Source organism: Echinops telfairi, unplaced genomic scaffold, assembly GCF_000313985.2.
Source record: "Echinops telfairi isolate 266 unplaced genomic scaffold, ASM31398v2 ScPeMD7_31;HRSCAF=116, whole genome shotgun sequence".
NCBI lineage: Eukaryota > Metazoa > Chordata > Mammalia > Afrosoricida > Tenrecidae > Echinops > Echinops telfairi.
Genome location: NW_022103928.1, coordinates 60,625,907 through 60,651,588, shown reverse-complemented (window position 1 = coordinate 60,651,588; position 25,682 = coordinate 60,625,907). Strand labels below are relative to the sequence as shown.

The 25,682-nt window shown below is 54.4% G+C and overlaps 2 protein-coding genes across 8 annotated transcripts; both read right to left on the bottom strand.

Annotated features, from left to right (window-relative positions):
- Positions 1 to 35: 35 nt before the first annotated feature.
- OGG1 (8-oxoguanine DNA glycosylase) lies at positions 36 to 10,003 on the bottom strand. Of its 2 annotated transcripts, none has more exons than XM_045289793.1 (7): positions 9,782 to 10,003; positions 8,336 to 8,583; positions 6,914 to 7,093; positions 2,510 to 2,691; positions 739 to 889; positions 546 to 595; positions 36 to 215 (listed from the first exon to the last, which is right to left on the bottom strand). In XM_045289793.1, the coding sequence occupies exons 1-7, from the start codon at positions 9,967 to 9,969 to the stop codon at positions 126 to 128; spliced, it is 1,089 nt and encodes a 362-aa protein (XP_045145728.1). In that variant the 5' UTR covers positions 9,970 to 10,003; the 3' UTR covers positions 36 to 125. The 2 variants fall into 2 exon arrangements, with proteins under 2 accessions (XP_045145728.1, XP_045145729.1); XM_045289794.1 differs by lacking the exon at positions 9,782 to 10,003 and adding an exon at positions 8,906 to 9,285.
- Positions 10,004 to 11,030: 1,027 nt separating this feature from the next.
- Positions 11,031 to 25,635, bottom strand: BRPF1 (bromodomain and PHD finger containing 1). Of its 6 annotated transcripts, none has more exons than XM_004702257.2 (14): positions 25,494 to 25,634; positions 23,055 to 23,672; positions 19,071 to 20,030; positions 18,193 to 18,355; positions 17,561 to 17,692; positions 17,121 to 17,267; positions 15,923 to 16,232; positions 15,265 to 15,594; positions 14,676 to 14,960; positions 14,047 to 14,194; positions 13,340 to 13,476; positions 13,119 to 13,237; positions 12,594 to 12,748; positions 11,031 to 11,867 (listed from the first exon to the last, which is right to left on the bottom strand). In XM_004702257.2, the coding sequence occupies exons 2-14, from the start codon at positions 23,660 to 23,662 to the stop codon at positions 11,684 to 11,686; spliced, it is 3,678 nt and encodes a 1,225-aa protein (XP_004702314.1). In that variant the 5' UTR covers positions 23,663 to 23,672; positions 25,494 to 25,634; the 3' UTR covers positions 11,031 to 11,683. The 6 variants fall into 6 exon arrangements, with proteins under 6 accessions (XP_004702314.1, XP_004702315.1, XP_045145893.1 ...); XM_004702258.2 differs by having other exon boundaries at positions 17,139 to 17,267; XM_045289958.1 differs by having other exon boundaries at positions 13,119 to 13,476; positions 25,494 to 25,635.
- Positions 25,636 to 25,682: the final 47 nt, after the last annotated feature.

The following is a 25,682-nucleotide window of genomic DNA, read 5'->3' as shown; positions in this document are numbered from 1 at the left end:
CCCAACCCTGTTGTACAAACCGACTGCTTGATCTGGGGGTGCACAGCCCCCGAGGTAGCTCCAGGGAGCCCCCCTCCCCAACATCCAGCCTTGGGGAGAGAGGAAGGGAGGTCCAGTGTTTCCGTCTAGCCTTCCTGCCCTCTGCAGCCCTTTCTGCGCTTGGCTGGTGGTTCCTGAGCCCGGCGTGGCTGCTGTAGGTCAGCACAGAACAGCACCTGTGGGGGCAAGAGGTTCATGTGGAGAGGGATCCCCACGGCCAGGGCTGGAAAAAAGGTGGCAATGTAAGGAGCAGACGGTCCACTGGGAACAGGGCTGGAGGCAGCAAACATCCACTGGGAGATACTCATGTGCAAGTCCTCTGGGTTCAGGGTGGCTGTCCTGTAGGGTCACTTGGTTGGGTTGGGTGGTAAGGGGCTCATGAGGATCAGGACGGGGCTACTGGAGTGACCCATAGGGTTGGGGTTGGGGCCGGTGGGGTGGGGCGGGGAATCTCACGTGGTCTGGATTAATGGGCGGAGAGTGGAGGAGAGCCTGGGTCTACTCACCGCTTGGGCCCAGCCAGCATGAGGGCCCCACAGATTCCGGAAGAAGTTTCCTAGGGCAAAAGTAATGAGTCTAAATCACTTAGACCTTCTCTTTCTGCTTCCCACACAGAGGATGTGGGATTTAGGGAGAGGTGACCGAGATGGGGAGAGGTTTGTTCCTCTGCTGGCCCCAACAACACCCCGCTCTCCTCACCCAGTTCCTTGTTGGCTGGGGGACTCAGACCCTTGGCCTGGCTCGTGGCGGAGTTCCAATTGTAGTCACACTGGGCAATCTGCCACATGTGGATGTCCACTGGCACGGCCTGGAGCTTGTCGAGGGCCATCAGGCAGATGCAGTCAGCCACCTTTCAGAGACAGACAGAGACCAAGGCTGACGGGCAGGATCCACTCTGAGCGTCCACCAGCCTAAGAAACCAGGCACCACCATCGAGTCAATCCTGGCTAATGGTGGTCCAGGTGTGTCAGAGGACAGCCTTGCCCTACAGGGTTTTACATGTTTTTAAACTGTATTATGAATTGTGTTATTACTAAGAATAGACACAACAAAACATGCACCCGTTCAAGGGCTTTCCATGTACCATTAGTGACGCTGAGTGGGGTCACCGTTTCCTTTTCGGAGTTGCTCCTCCCCCCAGGAACATAAATTCAGTGCTCCCCAAGATTCCTAGCTAATCCTTCCATTTGCCGCTGTTAGCGTGATCCTCTAAAGAGAAGTCAATCTTAAAAGTGCGCAATGCTCTTTTGGGCAGACCCTAAAACTATTGTCTGGTTTTAAGAAGACTGCAGGGGACATGGGTAGTGGTTTCAGGGCCCCAGGCGGTGGAGAGTCCACGAGCATCCCCAATTCCGCTCTGCATGTCCCTCCTTTTGATCAGGATTCTCCTATGGAATCTTCGATCCAAATGTTCAGTACTGGTGGCTGGACACCATCCAGTTCTGGATGCAGGGCAAAGGAGGCAGTGTTCCACACATTTTATGTCCGCCTTCTATTCTTGACTCTCCTTCTCCCTCTGTTGTTCCCGACAAACAGAAACTAACCGTGCCTTGGACAGCTGCTTGCACACTTTTCCGACTCCAGGTACTAAGCACAGAACTAGGAGGCCGAGCTGAGGCACGAGACATGTTGTTAGGCTAATTGACTGTGCTCTTCCATGGAGGGTTTTAGTTGCACGTAATCAGCCTCAGTGGCTACATTTTCTTCTTCTTTTGGTTGCTTTTGTACATAGTGCTTTCCAGTGGCTGCATTGTTGGAAGCAGGCGGCCAGGCGTCTGTGAAGCACCTCTGAATGGACCTGAACCTCCCTCTTCTTGGTTGGAGGCTGTGCGTGTTAACCATTTGGTATCCCCTCAGTCAATCGACACTCTCTTGGTGCCAACAACAGTGACAGCAGCGGTGATGACAGCTGCATCTATGGGGGCCAAGCCTGCCTCATAACTTAGAGTGACAGAATTACCACTTTACAGACAAAAAACACCCCTGCGGCCCTGAGGATGATGTGCGGGACTTGACCAGTCAGAGTCCTTTAAAAAATTATTTCCTAAATTGGAGAAGTATTAAAAAAAAGAACATACATTTTCAATATATTACTGCTCCGTAATCCAGTTGACATGAAATAAAAAGTTTTCAAAATATCCTGTGCATATAAATTCAAGAAAAATCGAATGAAATGAAAACCACTTATGCTGCATCTTCCCAAAGAAAACCACTGCTACGTTTGCCCCGATTCCTCTGTAGACATTTCTATATACATAGCATCAGAACACGTGGCCATTCAAAAACTGCGGTCAGAGCAGCCTGTCCTTCCCACCCTGCCAACACTCGACTTTTTGTCCTCTAAGAAAACACCTCTTGTCCTTTATCCTCTCTGCTCTGCCTCCAGAAGCCAAGACTGCCCAGCGCTCAGGCTGCCTGTCTCCTCCTCTTAGTGTGGGTGCTAAGGGCAGCTCGCATCCCCTGCCATCACCTTGGGGCCCACACCAGGCAGGGTGCAGAGGGCCTTGTGGGCTTCCTCGTACGGGGCTTCACGCAGCTGCTGCAGCCAGGGCAGCCCGCCCTGTTCTTCCAGGATGGCTCGGGCACTGGCACTCACGTAGCGGGCACGGTACCCTAAGCCCAGCTTCCGCAGGTGGGCCTCCACCTTGGGCCCTATGGAGAGAGGGGAAGGTGGGCGTGTCAGGCATCTGCACATTCTCCGTCCTCTGGCCAGCACCTTGGGAGACAGCAGACACTTGTATGTGCAAAGGAAAGGGCTACAGCCTGGGACCTGCCACTTTGCAGACATTTTCTGAGTATCTACTAAGTGCTGGGCACTGGACCAGGGACAGGGGAGGGTTCACTGCCGTGGAGGTGCTCCCAGTTGAACTCTTACCCTCTACAATGAGCCATCAGTAGTCACTGTGCTAAGAACAGCTTCTAGTCTCCAGTGCTGGGGGTGATGCACCGGGAATAGTGCTTTAGGTCTCTAGGTGTGATTGCTTCCTGTTCTCAAGGGTCCTGGAGATCACAGATGAAGAAACTGAGGGCTTAGCAGAGGCTGAGGAACTTGCTCAAGAAAGGACATGGTGGAGAGGATGTGCCCGGTCTGGGACATCAATGTCCGTGCTCTTAACGAAGCCCCACTAGAAAGAAACTCCTCCCTACAAACAGGTGGAGAAGCTTGGCGAGGGGAAAGCCTTCCTTGAGGTCTTGTAGCCAAGAAGGGAGCCGAGTCTCAAGGCTGGGTTGCTGGGCACTCAGCACAGGCTGCACGCTCCCTTCCAGAGACAGGCTGCCCCTTACGACGCAGTCCCAAGTCTTGCCCCTTGCCTGGCTGTCCTATCTGTCAATTGACACGCTTGCTTCGGGAAAACGCTTGCCTCACGAGGCTGCTATGCAGGACGTGTACGCTCCTAGGTGTGGAGCCGTGGCGTTCACCGCGGCCATAGCGCTTGAATCTTGCTCCCTGCATGCCAAATGCGGTTGCAATGTGTGCATTCTTTTATTTGCACTATCCTCAACGTGGTGCTGTCTCTGAGTCCACAAGGAGGCTCGGTGGTGTCGTGGTGATGCATCAGGCTGTGAGTCACATGACCAGCTGTTCCAAAGCACCAGCCGCTCCCTGGGCTTTCTACTCCTCTTCTTCCAGTCCGGAAGCCCACAGGGGGTTGCTGAGTATGTTGACTCGATGGCAGCGAGCCTGGTTTTGGTTTGAGTTCACTGCCGCAGCCACTATCTCTGTATCTTGACCAGGGTCTTCCTCTTTTTCAGTGATCCTCTACCAACCATCGTGTCTTTCTCCAGGGACTGGTCCTTCATGACAATACGTCCAAAGTACAGGAGATGAAGTCATCCTCAGTTCTAAGGAACATTTGGGGTATACTTCTAAGGCAGATGTGGTGGCAGACTATGATACATAAAGAAGTTTTGTGCAGATTGGAACAGTGCAATATAGCCTTTAATTTATTGACCGCTGCTTCCATGAGTGTTGTGAATCTAAGCTAAATGAGATATTAGACAACTTAAATCTTTTCTGTTTATCATGATGTCGCCTATTGTGTCTAGTTGTGAGGATTTTTGTTTTCTTGATATTGAGTTGTAATCCATACCGAATGCTGCAGTCTTTGACCTTCATCAGCCAGTGCTTCGAGTCCTCCTCACGTTCACCAAGCAAGGCTCTGACACCTGCATATTCTAGGGCATAAATGTGCCTCTCCCAATGCTGACGTTGTGCTTGTTTTCAAATAGCCCGGCTTCTCAACATGCACAGTGAAAGGATACAACCCTGACCCCCACCCTTTGTTCTGTCTGAATGAGGGCCTCTTGATCCATGTAGATTCTACATGAGCACAAGTAAGTGTGCCAGAGTCCCCATTCTCTGCAATGTTTTCCATAGTTTATGGTCCACACAGCTAAATACTTTGCACAGTCAATAAAACACAAGTAAACATCTTTCTGGTATTCTCTGCTTTCAGCCACGGTCCATCTGATGTCAGTAATTGAGATCCCTGTTCCATTTCCTTTTCTGAATTCAGCCTAAACTTCTGGCAGTTCTTATGAATATACTGCAGAACTTGTTGAATGATCACCAGCAAAATTTTACTTGTATGTGTTATCAATGGTATTGTTCTATAATTTCCACATTGTGATGGGCACAAATATGGATTTCTTCTAGCTGGTTAGCTAGCTATGCGGTCTTCCAAATTTCTTGGCATAGACGAATGATTCCAGCACTGTTGAGTCTCTTGAAACACTTAAAGTGTTATTCCATTAACTCCTGGTGCCTTGTTTTTCACTAATGCCTTCAGCATAGCCTGGATTTCTTTCAATATCATCAGTTCTTGATTATCTGCAACCTCTTGAAGTGGCTAAACACTGATCAATTCTTTTTGGTATAGTGACTCTTTGGGTATTTCTATTATCCCCCCCTTTTGATGCTTCCTGCATCACTCAATATTTGGCCTATAGAATCCGTCAGTAGTACACCTGGAAGCTTGAATTCTTCTTCAGTTCTTTCAGCTTGAGTTATGCTGAGCAAGCTCTTCCCTTTGGGTTTTTTCACTCAAAGCCTTTGCACATATCACTATAATGTTTTGTCTCTTGGAGCTGCCCTTGGAAATGTTCTGTTCAGCTTTTACTTAATCACTTTTTACATTATCTCTAGCTACTCTATATTCAAGTGTTCATTTCCCAGTCTCTTCTGATATCCAAATTGGTCTTTTTAGGACCTTTTGCTTTCTGCATGTATAGTGTTCTTAATGCCATCCCAAAATTCATCTTTGGTTAACAGGTGTTCAATGCATCAAATTTGTTCTTGAGATGGTCTCGAAATTCAGGTGGGATATACTGACGTTTGTGTTTTGGCTCTTGTACACCTGATTTAATTTTCTTTAGTTTTCACCTGAACTTGCATTCATATGCTTGTCTGTTCTGGCTGATGACACTGAACTTCTTCTCTGTTGTCTTGTCCCACAGAAGTAGTCAAACTGGCTGTCATGTATTCCATCTGGTGAAGTCCACAAGTACGGTCAGCAGTACGGTTGTTGAAACATGTTATTTACAATGATGAAGTCTTTGGTCTTGCAAAATTCTAACACACAATTTCCAGCTTTGTTTCAATTGCCAAGGGCACATTTTCCAATTACTGATACTTTGTCTCTAGTTTTTTTTATTCCAAATCACCATTAATTATCAATGCATTTTGATTGCATATTTATTTATTCCAGATGAAAGTAGATGGCAGAATTCTTCAATTTTTTTCGTCACTGGCTATAGTAGTTGACATATAAATTTGAATTATAATGTACTAAAAAGTCTTCTTCAACAAAAATAAATAAATAAAAAATAAAAGGTCTTCCTCATGGGCATTAGCATATCACAGACAGCATTGTACTTCAAAATAGATCTTGAAATGTTCTTTTGATGATGAATGTAATATTCCTCTTGAAGATGTCATTCTTAGTTAACCACAGGGTTGTCCATTTTGTGCATCCTTTTTCTTCAACCTTCACGACTCTGCTCAGTGGGAGCTATGATTATCCCATTTCACAGATAAAAAAACTGAAAGACTAAATAATGTGCCTGAGGTCATATAATCAGAGGTGTGGCACAGTTAAGATTCAACCCAAGCAAGGAGATGAGCCAGTCAGGGTACAGTGTAGCAATGATGAAACATACAACTTTCCTCTACTTCTTTAATGCTTCCTCCCCCCAACTATTGTGACCCCAATTCTACCTTACAAATCCAGCTAGACCAGAGGATGTACACTGGTACAGATAGGAACTGGAAACACAGGGAATCCAGGACAGATGAACCCCTCAGGACCAACAATGAGAGTAGTGATACCAGAAGGGTAAGGGTAAGGTGGGGTAGAAAGGGGGAACTGATCACAAGGATCTACATATAACCCCCTCCCTGGGGGACGGACAACAGAAAATGAGGGGCTGATATCAAGGGTTCAAGTATAAATAAAGTGTTTTGAGAATAATGGCAACAAATGTACAAATGTGCTTGACACAACAGATGTATGTATGGATTGTAATAAGAGTTATATGAGCCCCCAGTAAAATGATTTTAAAAAGGAAAAAAAAAAAAGATTCAACTCACGCAGTTTATCACCAGAACCCATGTTCTTAACAACTACACTATATACTGCTGTTGTAATTTTTTTTTGGTATGATAAGGCATTGAATGGAAAGGGCAAAATTCAGTCTACAGAGTTGCTGGTATTTCAGGGCAGATGGGGAAGAAGAGGTGCAGTTAGAGCTGATCTGACAGGCAGGGTGCTTCTGGACAGGGGCAGGGGGAAGGAACATGGGAGGATTTGGGATTGGAGATAGTGACCAGGAAAAGCTGATGGAGGGCCCCAGGTGCAAGAGCCCCTCCACTCACCAGCCAAGGCCTGCAGGGTGGGGAAGCCATAGTAGGTGACATCATCTAGCTGGATGAGCAGAGGTCCAAAGGCCTGGCAGAGGCGTTCCACCATGCCAGTGATGCGGGTGATGTTGTTGTTGGAAGAGCAGATGAAGGAGAAAAGACACTCGACAGGGTCCTGCCGCAGAAGCCGCACACCTGGGGGCCAGAAAGGTAGGTGACACATCCGCTCAAGGGAGTGGTCTCTTCCCTGCTAGAGATCCTAGACAGCAAGGCTCCCAAGAAATGAGGAGCAACATTGTTAGAGAAAGTAACACCAGGCCTCATGCTTCATAGCATCTTGTGTGGTCTAGATGATCTCAGTCCAGATGAAGAAGCCCCATGTGAGCACCAGAGGGCAGGGATTTATCTGTTTTGGTCACTGCTATAGGTTCTCATCTATAGCCTATATGAGCCCTAGAGGTATAGTGGTAACAAGTTTGGACTGCATGGTTGGCAGTTTGAAACCACCAGCAGCTCCGAGGGAGAAAGACTGGCTTTCAACTTCAATTGTACAGTTTCAGAAACTCACCGGGTTGGGGTGTGTGTGTGAGCTGTCGCTAGGAGTCCGCATTGACTCGATGGCAGGGATTTTTTCGGTTTGATATCCCTCATCACACAGTAGATGGGTGATGTAAGCATATACAGAATGAATGAGATTCCCGTTTCAGGGATACAAGCCTACTCACTCCACTTTGAAGATCAGCAGAATAATTGTGGTGACCGTAATAGTTACTATATATCAGACACCTTTCTAAGCACTTATATCTGCAGGCAATACGAATCCACCCATTGCCAAAGAGTTGATTCTGACCCTGTAGTGCAGGGTAGAAATGTTTCAGTGTTTCTAAGGGTGTAGTAAATCTTAAAGGAGTAAACAGTCTCACCTGTCTCTCATGGAGTGGCTCGTGGGTTTGAACCACTGCCCTTTTGATTAGCACCCCAATGCTTAACTTATTGTGCAACCAGAGCTTCTTAAAATACAGGTAGGTTTAATATCCGTTTCGTTGTGTTAGACAATGAGTCGGCACACAACTCATAGCAACTCATGCACAGTGGACCAGAATGCTACCTGGTCCTGCCCCATCCCCATGATAGGCTTCACCTTTGACTATTGTGATCCATAGGGTTTTCATTGGCCAATTAGATCGCCAGGTATGTCTTCCTAGAATTAGTCTGGAAGCTCTGCTAAAACCGTTCAGCATCCCGGCAACAAGGTGGTGGCTATACACTCGGAGCACTGACCACAATCAAACGGAGGCCTCCCACAGAGCGGTGAGAATTCTACCACTTACCCATCACTGGCCCTGGATCTCCATTTTACATATAAGGAGACTGAGTCACAGGGAGGAGTCTGGCCAAAGAACTCAAACTCCTGCCCTAAGCCTTGTATGTACTCACCTTGGAATTTCTGGGCCACCTTTTGGAAGTGAGGGTCCACGGAGCTCCAATGGTTATACAGTTGAGCCAGACTGACATCCAGCTGGAAATACTGGCGCAGGGTCTGCAGCTCCTCTGGCGTGGGCTTGCCCACGTGACTCTTGTTTCTGCGGTACACGGTGCAGTACAGCTGCTCCTCCGTCTGGGTCAGTGTCCACACTTGGTCCGCCAGCACGCCACTCCAGTGTGCAGGGCTCTGCTCCTTCCACCTGAGCCCCACGCAAAATCCTAGTACCCAGTTTCCCCGCCTGCACCCTGACTGGTCCCTCTCCCCGCACCTGTCAACCACTCCATGAATAAAAGCTAACCAATTGCAAAGTAAAACTACTTTGACCTTGGTTCTCTCTGAAGCGCACAACCCTGCACCGAAGGCTTACTAGCACCACTTTGTAAAGGAAGTACCAGACCTGCCACCTGTGCCTGTCTGCCTCTTTAGCATCTCAAGGTTGCGGTCATCGCCCCCAACATTCCTTTGCACTCCAGGAGGCGGGGTGGGGGGAGCGGGGGTGTCTCGCAGGGTCAGTGACTCACCGGAAGGACTGCCCAGAAACCAGGACCAGGTCCAGGCGCAGCTCAGAGCGTCGACAGGGGATGGAGGCCCAGAGGGCGGGGGTGGAGGCCAGAGTGCGATGGGCCATACTACTTAGCACGAGGGACCAGACTAAACTTTACACGCGCGGCTCCGCCCCCTGACGGCCCCGCCCATCAGGACTGGAGCCAGTCGCCACCCAAGACCCCGCCCCGTCAGGCTCTTCAATATGTTGCAGGTTCCGCCCACTCCATTTAACAAGTCCACTCCTTGCAAGGACCTCCAGTGTTCCCGGCAGTGCTCGTCCCAACCCTCGTTTTCACGTTTCATGCCTCGCCCTCCACGGCTCCTGAGCGCAAGCCAACGTCGCGGGGCCGTGGGGAAGCGGGGCAGCGAGCGCGCCAGCGCCGTCTTCCGGCTGCGCCACCGGAAGTGGCCCTCGGATACCGCCTACTTGGTCCGGAGATGGCCAATCCGAGGGAAGAGCGGGGCGCGGGGTGGGGTGGGCGGAGCGCCAGGCGCAGAAGCGGTTGGCGCGCTGTGGGCTCTCGCTGCCCGCTGGTGGCTGGCTGGTCGCTTCTCGCGCGTCGGCCCTCGGCCCGACGGGGCGTCCCACAGGACCGGGCGTGGGCCGTGCGTGCCCGGCCTCAACTCTAAGCCCAGCTCCCGGCCCATTCTCTCAAGCTCGGCCCAGCACCGCTCCCTCGCAGTCTCCCCACCAAGGATGGGGCCGACCGCAGCTCTGCTGGGAGCGCTCGTGACGGGTGTGGGGGCTGGGCTGCCCTCCCCAGGGACCCCTTCAGAGGCCTACCCGCCCCGGAATCCCTCCGTGCTGAATGGGCCTGGAGGAGGAGCTGCCTCAGAACAACAGCCATTACCTCCGGGCGGGCCTCCGAGGAAGCAGCCTGGGCCCGCGACTTCCTGTCAGGAGCCACGCAGAAAGCGGGGACACACGGAAGGCCAGGCTCGTCCGCGCCGTTTTCCACCTGCTGCCACCAAGGAGCTCCGGCTTTCTATTCCCTGAAAAAGCCCTGGAGAACTGCCCGCGGGGTCGCTGAGTGGGCATGGTGCCCTGGCGTGGGGTGGGGGCTCGGCCAGCGACTTTCTGTCCATGTGTGAGTGGTTAGGCCGCAGATTGACCTTTGTCCCCCAGCATCTCTCTGGATCCTCTGTGCATGTGAACATGACCAGTGTTTGTCTTGGCGCTCAGTAATCTCAAGGTCCCCTTGGACAATTACTTTTTCCTCACTGGCACACCACCCTGCACTGTCTGGCACTCAGAAGGGCACTCCTTCAAGAATTGTTCAACTAGCACTAGAAGGCGCCCAGGTTGAGAATGAATAAAAAGCAAGCTTCTTCAGTCTTTCCATACGTACTTTGGACACGGTGTCAGGAGACCAGTCCCTGGAGAAGGACATCCTGCTTGGTAAAGTGGAGGGGCAGTGAAGAGGTAGGCCCTCAATAAAAATGCATTGACACCGTGGCTGCATCAACAGGCTCAGGCGTAGGAACAATTTTGAGGGTGGCGAAGGACCTTGTGCAGTGTTTCATTATGTCGTGCATAGAGTCTCAGCCTGGAGCTAACTCGAAGGCCCCTAACAACAGTGGGGCAGAGTCACAGGCAAGTGCCTCTGAAGCACGTGGGTATCCTATTGGCAAAGATGAAACACCCAAATCCACAGAGGGATCTGTAGCTGGCACTTCTGGCAGTGCGGCAAACAAACCTGACTTGGCCACTTCCTAGATGTGGGAACTGGACAAGTGAATTTTTCTAAACCTCAGGGACTTCCTCCGGATAACCACCCAATACTATTAGCCTCCTCATATGAGGAGGCTTCAAAAGGCTTTTGGAAACATTCTAGGATCTTTTAATCCACTTTCCCATGAGCTTTTTATGAAGCCCTCTAAAATAGTCACTGCAAGGATCGCAGAAAAGTTTGCACAGAAAAGTTGGCTCTCGTTAAGTGGATGGAATGGGAGCTACCCCCATTATCTTTGCTGTTGACTAAAGATGCAGTATGCACAGCAGCCAGCAACCACTTGGGCCCAATTATTTATCATCCCTGGGGGATGGACTGAACCTCTCTTCCCATTCCTTTCCCCATGGCAGAAGGCAATAATCAAGAATTCCAAATATTTCTAAGAATCAATATATTTTCTTCCTTGGAAATAAATACAAACCAGTTTGAAAGGGGTGGGGGCCTATGGGTAGGAAAAGGGAAGTGGGGACAGGCCCCAGGTATTTTTAGTACCAAATGACTCTGGCGCGACCCGGAAACGCAGTTACAAATGAGAATAATTTAAATTCTCCACTAATTACAGTATATACAACAGCAGGGGAGGGGTCACCTAGTGCCCCTCTTCCAGGCTGGATTGACATCAATCCCACTGCTAGGCTGGGCAGATGCCTGCCCACCTCACCACCTGCAGGGGCCTCAGGCCTCTAGGCAGTTAGGGATACTCCTTGGCATAAGTAGACAGAGGTGGTGGGATGGCCTGTTTTTCGCAGTGTCCTAACCTTCACCCGCCACCATGCCCTTTAATGCCACGAGGTCTCGGGCTCTTTCTGGCTGGTGGGCCGACCCCTCTACTTGCCCAGAGCCATCACGGGCCCTCAGAGTGTTCTGTACAGTCCAGCTGCACTCAGAGCAGGACGGACCACCCCGCCCAGCTTCCCCTGAGACTGGCCCCAAGACCAGGAATGAGTCAGTGCAGAGGCCGGTGCCACCCTGGGCCAGTGAGCAGAGGGGAGAAGGGGTCACAGGGCACTGTGCCAAGCATCAGTCGCTGTCACTGGTCTCACTGCTCTGCTCGCCCTGCACCTTGCTGCGGTGCTGCAGAGCCCTGTGGTAGGCGATCTGCACCGACTTGCGGATGTTGGACTTGCGGCCCTCCAGCATCTTCTCCTTGTCCAGGTCCTGGTTTACTCCGAGAGGAACCAGCTTGGTCCTAGGCAGCCACTGCCTAAAGGACGAGGTGGGGGTCAAGTTAATCATCTCATGGACAGCAAAATGCACCAGCCTTCCCTGCTCCTTGACGCTCCCACCCCCCACCCCCAAGCACCAACACTGGGTCAGATTCTGTGGGGGGCACTAGAGTTACCACCAGGGACCAACAGAGATAATCACTGCTCTCAAGAAACTGCTTACAGACTAGTGAAGAGAGCCCAGCCAGCAATCAGATGAAGGGGGACCACAGGGTCTCTATGGCCACTAAAAAGCGGAGCCCTGGCCTAACCTGCCATTCGTACACTCCCGCAAGATCCAGGTACTTTACCCACACCTAAATCTACCATCAGACCATTAACAAAGAAACGATGTGCATATAACAGAAAAGAAGTTCAGAGGCGGCATGCTTAGGCCTGCTTTATCCCCATCCTGCCAGCATGAAGGAAGTGGTGGAAAAACGAAGCGCTGAAGGCATCTGAATCTGGAAGGGCAGCCACCCCATCATGTGTCAGTCATCAATGGTCTCCTGGTTTCCAGCCACAGCTTTTTGTCAGCTGCTGCCCACACAACCTCTCTGACTCCCGGTCAACACAATCCTTTAGCTCAAGCTCTCTTCTGAGTCCCTTCCCACTGGACCCATGATAAACCCCCGCCCCATCTATCTGCTCCTGGGGTTTCTGACCACCACCCAGGGTTGCACCTATGGTTATCAGTCATACCAAATGCTCCCTTGCTCCCTTACCAGGTTCGCTTGTTGTCAAAGAAGAGGACGAGGTAGAGATGCTCACGTGCTTCTTGGGTCATCTGCTCCCCAAGTTTCAGCACCTCCAGTGGGGGCACAGGGATGGGAACCCCATGGTGGAACATACCCTCCCGGGGCATCTTTGGATCAATGATCTGAGGGTGTAACAAAAATCTGGTTTGGCTCAGTTCACTTCCTCCTCCCCGAGGCCTGCCCTTCCCAAGAATTTGGAGACTACCTCTGAAACGGGGACAGGGCAAGGTCCTATCACATTGCTGGGGATACAGTGCCGTCCCTTGGCTTCTTCCCATGCCGACTTGGTCCAGAACCCAAAGAGCCAGGGACGGAAAAGGCAGAGATGGAGAACCAACTAAGTGGTACTCCAGCTACACCTGCCCAGCAGTCAGCCTGCTGGGGCTCCGGTGGCTCTGCCGTGTCATAGGGCAAGGGGTGAGCTACTCAGTGTGAGCCCGAGGGACTGGCAGTGAAAGCAACTGGGGTGTGAGGAAAGGTGGGGAAACCTACCAGAGCTGGGTACGATGGGTAGCCTCGGCATTTGGCCCACACAAGGTCCAGGGCATCCAGGGGGGAGTCTTCGTCCTCTGACAGCCAGCTAGTTCCCCGGCCCAGACTCTTCCTCACCACTTCACAGGAATGGGAGAGAGGGGGCGGGTCAGCAGCTGGGGGACCAGCGAGGCCCTGACACTGGGCCCCGGGCACCCCTGGCCTTGGGTGAGGGTACTTACTGCTGTGGCCCACGCCGCGGCCAGTGCCCACGGAGTAGGCCTCATTCTCAGTGCCTGAGGTATCCTCACTGCTGTCCTCTGGGAAGGTGCCCCTCGAGAAGGAGGGCTTGCCCCGGCCCTGTTTTGAGGGCGTTGTGCTGTGAAAAAGACATGGGGAGGTCAGCTCAAGGGAGGGGTAGGGAGAGGAGCAGCACAGTGGGTGTCCTCTCTTGAAGCCCCCAGGGTCCTAGGTGTTTGGGGAGGAGAGGGCACAGGCGAATGCTCTGACTGAAGGTGCGGTGAGGAGGAGGGCAGAGTCTGTGGGGAGTAGCCGCTGCTCAGCTTCAACCTGATGCTGACCAGCCATGCTGGTCACAATCGACAACTCTTATAACATTTTACAGAGTATACAGCAAACTGGGAGTCTCCACCCCTACCCCCATCCCAACAGCATTTCCTAGCCAAGCAAAATGTCTGCGGGCCGATCCAGGCCAGAGGCCCTCTGCTCCAACTTAGGTTATCCCCTCAGCTTAACTCAAAAGGGCTCCCTCAGTCCCCTTATGGTGATCCAGTCCTGATCTAGTCCCTCTGTGGCGCATTTTGAGGTTTGAGCCATTTGAATCTAGGCCGAGATGGCTGCCCCCCACTTCCAGCAGGGCAGTCTGGAAAGGCTGTGAGGCCTGGAAGGAAGGGCCCCCTACAGGTGGCCCTGATGGGAGTGCCAGTACCTGGTTCGATCTGAGGCTGCACTGCTGCTGCTGCTGCTGCTGGACTCCGAGTCCGAGCTGCTCCGGGGAAGGCTGCAGTCATTCCGGTACACCAAGAAGCTCTTCTTCACCGGCTGGTTCCCACTGCTGAAGCCATTCGCCGGTAAGTCTTGGTTGAGGGAGAGGAGGGAAAGACATAGTTAGCGACGGCATGGGGACAGTAGGGACTTAGAACTTGGGCTTCCCTCTGTGCTAGCAAAGTCCTCCCACCTTGGCCAGCAGAGCTAGCTCTGGACAGTGCCCACTACAGCTGGCCACAGGCCTGGCCCCACCCTGCGGACTTCTCGTGCAGTGACTGGCCTTAGGACATGAAGGACTTAAAACACAGACCCCGAGGAGGGTGAGAAGAGAAAAGGTGAAGGCAGTAAAACGGAGGAGGACCCTGGGGAAGAATCTGGCTTGGTCAGTGTCTATCCCTGAGCCTGATTCCCCATCTGTACAATGAGGGGTGGAATCAAGGGATTCTTAAGGCCCTTCTAGTTCTGACATTTTCTAGGGAGATGAAGGGACTCGCTAGGGAGTTATATGCTGGAGAACGACAGCTTTGTTCACTCTCTTGTGGGGAGGGGCTGGGTGATGGTAAAGCTCACCCATTGGGGGGTCTTCTGTGGACTTATCACTGTCGCTGTCTGAGCTCGAGCTGGGTCGGGGGCTCCTACCCCGCTTACGCTGACGCAGGGAGCCCGTGATGGGGAGCTGGGGGGGCCCCACAGGACTGCCTCCGTGGCTGGGGGTCATCTGGCTCTCCCGGTTTTTGGGGGGCCGGCCCGGCCTCTTGGGCGGTCCAGCTGTCTTCGGGTTCTTTTTGGAGAACAGAACTGAGGTTCTCCTGCCCACCTCATGTGCGGGGGCTGAGGACATGTTGGGGCCCAGGCCTGGAGCAGAGAGAGAGAAAGAGAAAGAGAAGAGTTGGTGAAGGTCTGACGTGCAGTGGAGGCGGCGCGGGCCAGGCCCGGGGTGGACAGGCCATGCTATAGCTAGAGCTGGGGGGCGGGGAGACCTTGGGCACGGGATCAGGGACAATGTCCTCTGAGACACACAGCCAGAGTGGGCACAGCTAGCTCTGCAGGGGGCCTCTGCCGGGGAGACGGCAGGGACTGTGTGTGTGTGTGTATGTGTGTGTGCGCGCGCGCACACGCTCGCGTGGCAGAGCCAGTGTGGCTCACTTTGGGTCCAGACCTTTGCTCGTCTCCTGGCTGCTGCTCTCCTCAGCTGCACTGTCAGTCTGCCCGTCCTTGTCGCAGGCGGCCTGCTGGGCTGCTAGAGCGCCCCGGCTCGAGGGCCCGTGCCGCTCAGGCCCGGCCCGTCCGCCCTCTCTCTGGTGGGCCAGCTTCCGCCGCAGTGCCGTCATCTCTTTCTTGATCATCTTGGCACGCCGTGAGCGGCCAACGCTCTGCTTGCTGGAGTTCACCTCATCCAGCCGCTCCAGCAGCAGCTTCAGCTGCTCTTCCACGGGCAGGTGCTTCTGGTTCTCCAGCAGGACCAGCCGCTCCTCCTCGGCTACCAGGGCTGGGGATGGGAGGGGTGGAGGGTACAGGTCAGATAGGGCGCAGGCCCCCTGGGGCCTGGGCAGACAGCAGGAAACCCAGACTCTGCCCACCTCAGCTTCTCCTCCACAACACCTACACAGTGGCAGCACCAGGATGTGGAATGGTGAGCCCTGCCATCTATCCACCCGGCCTGGCCTCTCAGGGAGCACTCCTGGGGGTAAGTGGCCACTTCTCAGCTCAGCCTAACAGCTTCCTGCCTACACTGCCTGCTCCCAGACTTGTGGAAAGCTGTCCACCCCAGGCACAGGTGTGTGCGTGTGTGTAAGAAAGAGAGACTCATCACCCACCATCGTCAGTGTGATGTGGGGCCTCGTCACCAGCCACGCTGTGGGGGATATGCATGCCCGTCTCAAAGTCAATGCCCATTTTTTCAGCCTGGCGCCGGGCCTGGCGGAGCACAGCACCACCCTGTTCACGGAGCCGCACTGCTGCCCGGTAGAAGATGGTGTCCTTGGCATTGTACTTGAGGCAGTTGCTGACGATGAGGTTGAAGTCCTCCTCAAAATCATCAAAGTTCAGGTAGCGGTAAGCCTCCAAGTTCTGCTTCATGGTGAAAAAGTCCATAGGCTTTTTGATGTGGTCTAGGTAGTCAGGGACCTGAGAGAGCAGGGCAGGTGTGGCTAAGCAGAGCTAGGCCCCTCCTTCCCCCGGAGTCCCCATCCCCAAATGCATCCAGCAACTCTCTCCCACCACGGTTAGCACAGAGGAAGAGAGCTACGTTCCAGTCCCGACTGCACAAGCCAAAAAAGCCGTGCAACCTCAGCAAGTCTCTGGGCCTTCCTTTCCTCCCTGATAACAAACCATCGAGTCAATGCCGACCCACAGTGACCCTACAGGACAGGGTTCCCAAGACTGTAACTCTTTGTGGGAGGAGAAAGCCCCATCTTTCTCCTCAGAGCAGCTGATGGGTTAGAACTGTTGACCTTGTGGGCTGCAGTCCAATGTGTAACTGCTCTGCGACCAGGGCTCCTGATCGAAGGTGGTGAAAATACAGCCAAGTCAGCTTTCTACAGCCATGTGAGGTTATAGGAAGGAAATCGCTAGCGGAAGCCTCTAGAAGTAACAACCTTGCTGGGCTTACATTTTCTCTTCTCATAAAACTTCTAAGGAGGCTGCTCCCTCAGCCTCTCATTCCATACATTCTAGAGAGCATGGCCTACTAGTCAGGCCCCACAGCTACGGAGCTGAGCCTGCTGCAGTCTGCATTCTAGGATTCGGCACCCTGAAAGGATCACTCATTTGGCAGCCTCTGTCCCTGCCTCCTGGGAAGGAGTGCATACTGCCTCCCATTCTATTCTGGCTTTGGGTGTGTGTGTGGGTGTCTGTGTGTGACAGAGACAAGACGGGGTCCAGATGACGCACCATGTGGCCCCAGCGCCACCACCCTTCTCCTCAAGGTGCCCTCCTAGTCCCCAGCCCAGACCTGCAGCAGGGGTCCAAGTGGGAGAGGAACAGAAAGGTGGAGCGAGGGGAAGGGGTTCTTACTTCATCCAATTCGGTTACCTCGGACAGAGGGACCGGCTCGCTGAAGATGTTGCCCGTATCCTTCTCCTGCAGCTGCTCCAAGGTTTTCCGCAGCAGGATGAGGAAGGGCGTCAGCTGCATCTCCATGGCAAGCTGCTGCACCTTGAGCTGACACACACAAAGGGCCGTGAGCCAGGCCTTCAGCACACAGCGGCTCGGCTCGGGCTTGGGAACCGCCCACCTCCACAGCTGCGTGGGCTCTCCTGTTCTTTACGGTCCCGCTCCATGAAACTCTGCCCAGCTACTCTGCACTTCCCCTTCCTGGACCCAGTACTTAACGCAGGGTTCCTGCATACTCTCTCCTGGACAAGCACTTCTGGTCGGCCCGAGGGCACACGGGGAGGGTTGGGGTCAGGGTCAGCCTGGCTCTGGACCTGCTCTGCCTTCTCTGGAGCACTCACCATCTCCCGCTTGAGCTTCTCCCGCTTTCGGATCAATTCCACCAGCAGCCGAGCTCGCTCCAGATCATGCCGCAGCCGCTGCCACGACTTGAGCTGTTCTTTGAGGGCCCAGTTCTTGTCCTCAGAATCTCTCTGTGGAGGGAAAAGGGAGATCGGAGATGGGGAGGGAGCCCCGGGGGAACTTGGGTCTGCAGCTCAAGCCGCAGGAGGGAGCACAGTGGCTTACTGATTGACAAACTCTCAGCTAAAGTTGCCAACCAAAGCTGCATGTCCCCAGAGTACCTGCTTCGTTAAATGCTCTTGGAGTGAACGAAAAACATATCGGAACATGCCCATCATAAACTGATAACCTCTAGGACAGCAGTTCTCAACCTGTGGGTCACGACCCCTTTGGGAGTTGAACAACCCTTTCACAGGGGTCACCTGATTCATAACAGTAACAAAATTAGTTATGAAGTAACAACGAAAATAATGTTATGGGTGGGGGTCACCACAACCTGAGGAACTGTATGAAAGGGTCACAGCATTAGGAAGGTTGAGAACCGCTGCTCTAGGGACTTCGCCCTGAACCTAGTTTGAAGTCCACTTAGTGGAAGCCAGTCCCGGGGCCCACAGAGAATCTGACACAGTACCCCGACTTGGTCACAGTTCCTCTGAGACTGCAGGTGTGTCTGCAGGCGACGCAGGAGGGGGACCCCATTCCGAGACTGCCGCTTCAATGTCCAGTAGCTGTGTAGCCTCTGCATGAACTGGCTCTTCCTCTGGATGGTCAGGCGGTTGGTGATTTTGCTGAGTCTGAGGGGGGCAGGGGACAGGAGTAAACCCTGCTGGGCCCTGCTACTCTTCCACAGAACTGGGATCTCTGTCCCGCAGAAACTCCTGAATGAGGTGGGACAGCAGGGACTGTGTCTCTCGTCCAACAGGCCCGGGACACATGATAACAGCAAAGGGGAGCAGGGGCACTATTGATGGCCCCTCTGTCCGCAGAAAAGCAAGCTGAGCATGAAGCCAGCATCTCATCCCAATTGCTGGACACCGTGGCGGGGAGGGGGCTGCTGTTCCCAGGATAGCTCATGCCAAGGCACACCTGCGCCCTCTCACCCAGCTGAGCCTCTGACAGCTCTAAGACAAAGCTGCTACATACCAACTAAGAGCAGGAGGACCACCCCCAGCTGAGCACCACTTCACAACTCTGCCCTTCCCCCACTCCATTCTTCCCTCCTAGTGAGACTGTTCAAGCCTCTGTGGCTGCTGGTCACCCACCACCCGGGCTTCTTAACTGACCCCCAGCGCCAAGAGGAAGGGCAGCTTAAGCCCGCTGCCAGGTCTGAAAGTTAAGAGGTAGCCGTTTCTGGCTCCTAATGTTACACTTGGGAGACCTGCTAGAGAGCCAGCCCTCTTTCTGGAATTCGGTTGGCATCTCTACGCAGAGCCTGATGGGAAGAATGTATAACTCAGCCCTGCCATGGCACTCTGGCACCAGCTGCTTCCCGCACCTGCGCCCGCATACCTGTGGGGGGGGATGCAGGGCACCGACACCACCGGTGCTGCGGCTCGCTTCTCGGCCAGGATCTTCCGCGCCTTCTTCATCTTGATCCGGGACTTGGCCTTGGCCTTCTTGACCTTCTCTGAGCTCCAGCTCTTGCCGTCTTCCTCTTCTTCATCCTCATCCTCTTCACCCTCGCTATGGGACAGGGCGGGTAGGCGGCGGGCTGAGCCCGGGGGTGTGTGGATATCGCAGTAGGCCGTCTTGCGGACACTGAAGGAGGTGCCGTTGGCCCCGGTCTCCCGCACAGGCTCCATCTTCATGTAGAGGCCGGCCTGTTGGGCGCACGTCACGTGGAAGGCGGTGTAGCAATTGGCCTTATGGCACTGGATACAGGCCCCCGAGCCCCGCTGCTTGCAGATGTAGCAGGTGAGCTTCCAGCGGGCAGGTGGGATGTGCTCGATGCTGTCAATGGGCTCCAGGAAGACGGTGTTGGCGAAGCAGACCTCGGGGATCCACAGGGCGCATACCACGTGGGCCCAGCGCCCATCATCGGTCTGCTTGAAGGCACCGCCCTTGTTGGGGCACAGGGCACAGTCCACGGCGCGGGAGGGTGACTGCAGGCAGCGGCGGCACAGCCACTGGCCCTCAGGGATGTAGGGGACGCCGTAGCACTCCTGGTGCACGGCCAGGTTGCACATGTCACAGAAGAGGATGACATTGCTGCTCTGGCACTCACCGTCATTGCAGATGCAGCACACGGCATCCTCGTCCACCAGCGCACTGGGGTCGCCCTTGTTGTGGCTTTCAAAGTACGACTCCTTCTCCAGCCGGTCCATCAGGTACTCAAAGATCTCCTGCGGGATGGGGCTCACGCCCTCCGTCTTCCGCCGCTCGTTCATGATGTCCAGCCAGATGTAGTCCTCCTCATCCATGTCGTACTCCACCTCCTCGTCCAGCTCCTCAGCCGACTTCTCGATGTACCTGTGGCGCACAGGGGGCCGCAGGGGGTGGGTGGGATTCCCCTCTTAGGCAGTTTGCATTTGCCAAGCACATGCCCTGTGCCCGGCCTGAGCCTTTTTCATGAGTGCTCTCACTCCTCCCTGGCCGCATCCCAGGTGCCAGGTGCTATAGACACCACCAGCATCTTACTTTTGCAGAAAAGCCCCCCAACCCCCACCCCACCACGGTCTAGGTGATTCAAGGGAAGAATGTCCTTGGGTGTCACCTCTCGACTGACTATCACCGACTGGGCACCAGGGAGCGGAGTGCTGACTGGGTTCGAGCTCCCTCGGGCTAGGTGCTGGCTGGCTGGGTTCAGCCGTGGGAAATCACCTCAACATAACATTAGGGAGCTGACTTGTGAGTCAGGCACTGTGCTGCCTTACTACACAGGATTCTCACAGCAACCACACTGTCCCCATTTCACTGCTGGGGAAATGGAGGCTTGGAGATGAATCAACTGCCCACCACAGGTAGGTCACACAACCAGGAAGTGGCTGAGCTGGGATGCAAACTTCAGCCCCAGCATCCCCAGCCTCCACCCGACAGCACTCACTGAGCCAGCGGGCAGGAGCCCCAGCGCAGACTCCCGGGCCTTCCCCATGCTCTGGGTGGCCTGCAAGCTACACAGTACTGTGGGGAGAATGGGGCTTTGGCTGATTTAACTCCAGGCTCTGCCACTTGGTGACCTCAGGCACCACTGATCTTCGCCCAACCTCAGTCTCACCGGCGGCAGACTGAGACACTGCTACCTACTCACACTCATGCTGCCGGGATGAGATGGAATTGCAGAATGAGTGGACTGAACCAAGGGGCACACGGCAGGTTCTGGACCCTCCCCTCCCCAGGCCAGGGGAGCATGGGGTCTGGAGCCACACTGCCCTCTGTTTGAGGGCAGGCCACTGACCTCTTTCCTGGGCCCAGCTTTCCCTCTCTAAAATGGCAATGCCACTTGGAACCTATGTCCCCCAGGCTGTTATGAGTATGAAATGGGTTGGTGGAAGTCAAGCACTGCGAGCAGCGCCAGGCACAAATGAGCCCTCACTAAGTGATAGCTCTCGTGGGCCCCTTATCCACCTGGCCTCATGTGACAGGAGCTTACATGTCTAGCTCTCAGACACAGGGGGCAGAGGCCACAGCTGATTCACCGCACAGAACCGGGCCTGAATGCTCATGTGAAAGGCATCCTGGGGGTGGACAGGAGGAGGAAGCTGAGGGCACTGTATCTACGGGGCGCTATATCTATGGGGCCCTGTATCTCTTCCCTAGGTAACTGCATTTCTGTCCCTGAGTGAAGGCGGGGCTCAGGGCCTCTGAGAACCACCTGGTCCTTCAACCTTTCCTCTGCCGTGACAACACGCAGGGGCACTCGCACAGGGCAGCCAGGTGACAGGCTGAGGCTGAGAAGGCAGGCTGTGTGAAGTACAGTTCCTGGCACGCCAGCCGACCCCCAACCTCTCTCCCCCTTGAGAAAGCAGTCAGACTCAAGTAGCAAGAAGGCTGTTATCAGTATGAGGGTGACTGCAGACTCATTCACTGGTCACGGACACGACTTCCACAGCTGGGCGCTGCCTCTGACAGCAGTCCAAGAATGACTTGCAGCACACGGACCACCTGACGGCCATGAACCAGCTGAGAGCTGCGCTCCCAGGAGGTGAAGCATGAATGAGAAGGAGGAGAAACTGAGTGGCGGGGCTGCCTATCAGAACAAGAAGTCCCAGGGAGCAGAAGACAAGGGCACGTCAGTCACGGTGCTAACAGACATGGGAAGGCCTGAGGACGCTGAGCTGAGCAGATGTCCAAGGACTGACAGCGGAGAGGAAAGTGACATCCAGGGCCCTACCACTCTGGTTCCTACAGATCTGTCTTTAAAGAACTAAGAATTAATAGAACACGTGAATTGAATTTGTGGTAAAAATTGTCTTTCAAATCAAAAGCTTTATGACAATTCCTCTCCGAGATGAGGCCTTCTGGTTGACAGGGACAATGGATGCTTTAACTTCACTGACTCATCAGAATGCTCTCTCTGCCTGCAAGGGCAAGAGTCTCCAGGTTCAGTTTTATACTTGTGGTTTTGCAGCATCCTCTCTGTTCACTTTCACCTCATGCTAAGGGAATTTCACCTGATCATACCTGTGCCTTCGTGAGGAGTCACTGTGGAAGGCATCAGGGTGCACGGAGACACGCGTAGGCGATCAAAGGGTCACTGCAGAAACCAAGACTGCCCAGGGAAGAACACATGCTCAAGGCTGCGGATTGATGAATGACAACTGGGAAAATGTCTCTGCAAATTTGCAAGCTGCTTTGAGGAGCTTATCAAATCAGGGTTCTCTGCCTTTAAGGCAGACAAAGAATCTCATGCTCGTCCTGGAGATGTGGTTTCCCTAAAACCAGAAGTAGCTGCAGGGAGTGGGGAAGGTCAGGGTCCAGAAACTGTCTTTGGTACAGTGGGACTACTACCGATTTGGAGGCAGATTAATCCCAGTTCGCCTAGCTACTGGCCTGCCAGTCTTTTTGACAGTCCGCGGCCTTTCTGAACAGCAGTGGGCACCGCTGTGCAATGGGAAGCAGCGTGTCTGAGTGGTGAGGTGAGAATGAGACCAGGGGGTGGTTAGAAAGAGGCCTGGGTGGTGGGTGCAGTTCGTGCTCAGCTACTCCTGGGAGTGCTGGGGGACTCGGCCTCCCCTCCTGGGGCGAAGCTAAGCCTCTGGATCTGCTTCTCTAGAGACTTCCTGCAAGGAAGCGATACAGAGCCCCAGGGGTTGCCACACGTGGGGCTTGCAAGACAGCACTGGATGGTGAAGTACCCACTCTCGTCCTGGCATGTGGCAGCGTAAGGTAAATGCCACCATCATGAGGCGGAGCAGTGTTCCCTTCCCTGCCCGGCAGGACCAGGGTATCGCCTTTACAAAATCCTGCCACTTTTCTATCTACTCACTGCCATGTCTCTGGCCCCTGAGCCCTGTTGGACCGGTTTTCCAGAGCTGGGGCCAAGGCTGGCCTTACCGGTAATAGGAAGTTGGTCGGGGCGGGGCATCAGGGGTATCCTGGTCCAGCTCCCGGTACACCACCTCGGGCAACTTGGGTGTGGTGCTGGCGGCAGCGCTGTGGTGGTGGTGGTGGTGGTGGTGGTTGGAGTCCTTGCGCTTCTCCTTGTTCTTATGTTTGCCTGACTTGGGAGCAGCAGCCGGCGCCTCGGTGTTCTCCTTGTTGCTGCCATTCTCCTGCACCTCCTCTGGGACCTCCTCATCCTCGGACACCACATCCAGGTTGTCAAAGATGCTGATGCGGTGGACACGGCCGTGCAGGTCCACTTCCACCATGCGCTGGGCCTGTGCATAGCTCATCACCTCACGGCCTGGCGACTGCGACACCTCCGAGGGGCTGGGCGACTGCTTGTTGGACGGGCGAGACTGCCGCCCCTTCTTCTTATGTTTCCGGAGTGGTGTCTGCTGCGGGGGTGGTGGGCTGTCGTGATCATAGTGGTGCAGGTGGTACTCAATGCCACTATAGCTCTTATAGACCTTGCGGCAGGTCTCCACGGGACATTCGTATGGTGGCTTAGTCGCCCGCAAGTTGTGGCAGAACGTCTTCACATCAAAGTCCACCCCCATGCTGTCACGACTTGAACACAGAGATCAATTAGTATAGGCCTGGGGAGGGGCTCCTGGTCACCCTAATCAGGGACCCCACTCATACACATATACACACACACACACACACACACACACACCTCCCCAAAGGTCACCAGCTCAGCTCCCGGCCAGCCCACTTTGATAGCATCCCCAAACACCATCTCTGACACCATCTCTACCATGTATCTAAATGCCTTTAGCCCAATGTTACAAAATGCAGTCCGTGCTTTTTCAAGTGCAACCACCATGCCAATCTCTTTGATTCAAAACCTCCAGATCTGCCCTACATCTATCAGCTCACATCTAACCCCTCTGATGACATTCAATGCCCGGCCTGGCCCTAAAGTCTCTCCAGAGACTTCAACAGGTAGGGTGCCCAGGCAACTGTTATAACCCCTTCATTCCCGCAAGATGACTTTTATCTGGAATGCCCGCTGTCCTTTCCGATTGGTGAACTCATGCGCATTCTGTAAAGCCTAGCTCAAATGCCACTTTTTTTTAATTTGACTTTTGATTCTCCTGTGGGAGCGGTTTCCATAGCACCTCATTCTCGCCTCCACCATGGTAGGTGGATTTGGGAGCCTCCTCCCAATAGACTAGGGGCTTATACAGTGCAGCAGAAACGGGTCTACCCACTTCGACAGCCTCAGTTCCTGGCACACGCTGAACACTCCATATTTAGGGCACTGGATGAGTAACCCATCAAGGGGATGGCAGAATGCAGGTGCCACCAGATTTGGAGCTGGGAGAGATGGGGTGCAGTCCAGTGTTCGCCTGTGGGAAGGCTTGATGGGAAGGCCCTGGTCTCTAGCAGAAATCACCGGGTTCTAGAAAGCATCAGTTCCTTTCTGAGGCCTTTAGCGGGGCTGCAGCGTTGGGGGAATCTACTGTGGAACCAAGAGAAAACTGAGGCTACTTAGTGGGGGGCATGAGTAGCGCATGTTCCTACTAAGTGCTAGATCCTAAGGGCTCAAACATGACAATCAGGCCTACGCAGCCCCTGGTCCTCAGGGCCCTGGCCCCCTTTCCTCCTCCCTGGCGTTCCTTGGTGAGTGGAGCCAGCAGATGGTACCAGGGCTCAGGAAGCCCAGCTTGGTCACACACTGCCCCAATTTCTCGGCCTAGTTGAGTTCAGTAATTTGGCTGGGGGCTTGGCACCATCCCAGGCAAAGCCACCCTGAGCTCCCAGACAAACAGAAGTTCTTTTGGCTTCTCTACTCAGCGGCTGAACACAAAGCAAGGGGGGCTGCTCACGACCCTCTGTCAACACCCCCTGCCTCCCACACTGAGTAAAGCTACACACTGAACAAGAGACACAAACAAGCTCTCCTCTTTCCATGTTTGGTCCCTGGTGAACGTTGAGGCTTTGCCACCCTGGTTCCCAACACGGCAGCGGCGGCATAAGAGAGGGAGATTACAACTCAAGCTGAAAACCCCTGGGGGAGGGCTGGGGCACGGCTGCTGCAGCTGCTCCGAGCTCAGAAGGCCGGAGGAAGTAGGGGGCGGAGGCCGCAGGGACCAGGCTGGGCCCCAGGGGTGCCTGCAGCCCTCTCTCCCGGATGCGGTGGTGTTTCCCCTCGGTCAGGGCTTAACAAGTTTAAACAGGGCTCCTCTCCTGCCATTGGCACCGCAGCGCCGAAGTACACAGCGTCGCCCCTGGGTGTCCGCTGGGAACGGGCGCGCCGAGTGCTCTCGGCTCCAGCAGCCCGGAGGGCAGCGGGTCGGTGCAGCCCGGGCGCGCTCCGCGAAAGGCGCTTCCCCCTTCCCCGGGGGCCGCTCCCGCCCAGGTCCCAGGCAGGCCCGCACTCACCGGCCACCTCGAGTCCGGGCTCATTGCCGAGGGCGCCCGCCGGGGCTCCGACCCCTCTTGGGGGAGGCCGGCGGGGAAAGAAGGACCTGGAAGCTGGATCCCCAACTCTGGGACCACAGAGCTCGCCACCCCGACTCCTCGGCTCCCCGCGCTCTGGCCGCAGCTCCCCGGGATTCCCGCGCTGACCCC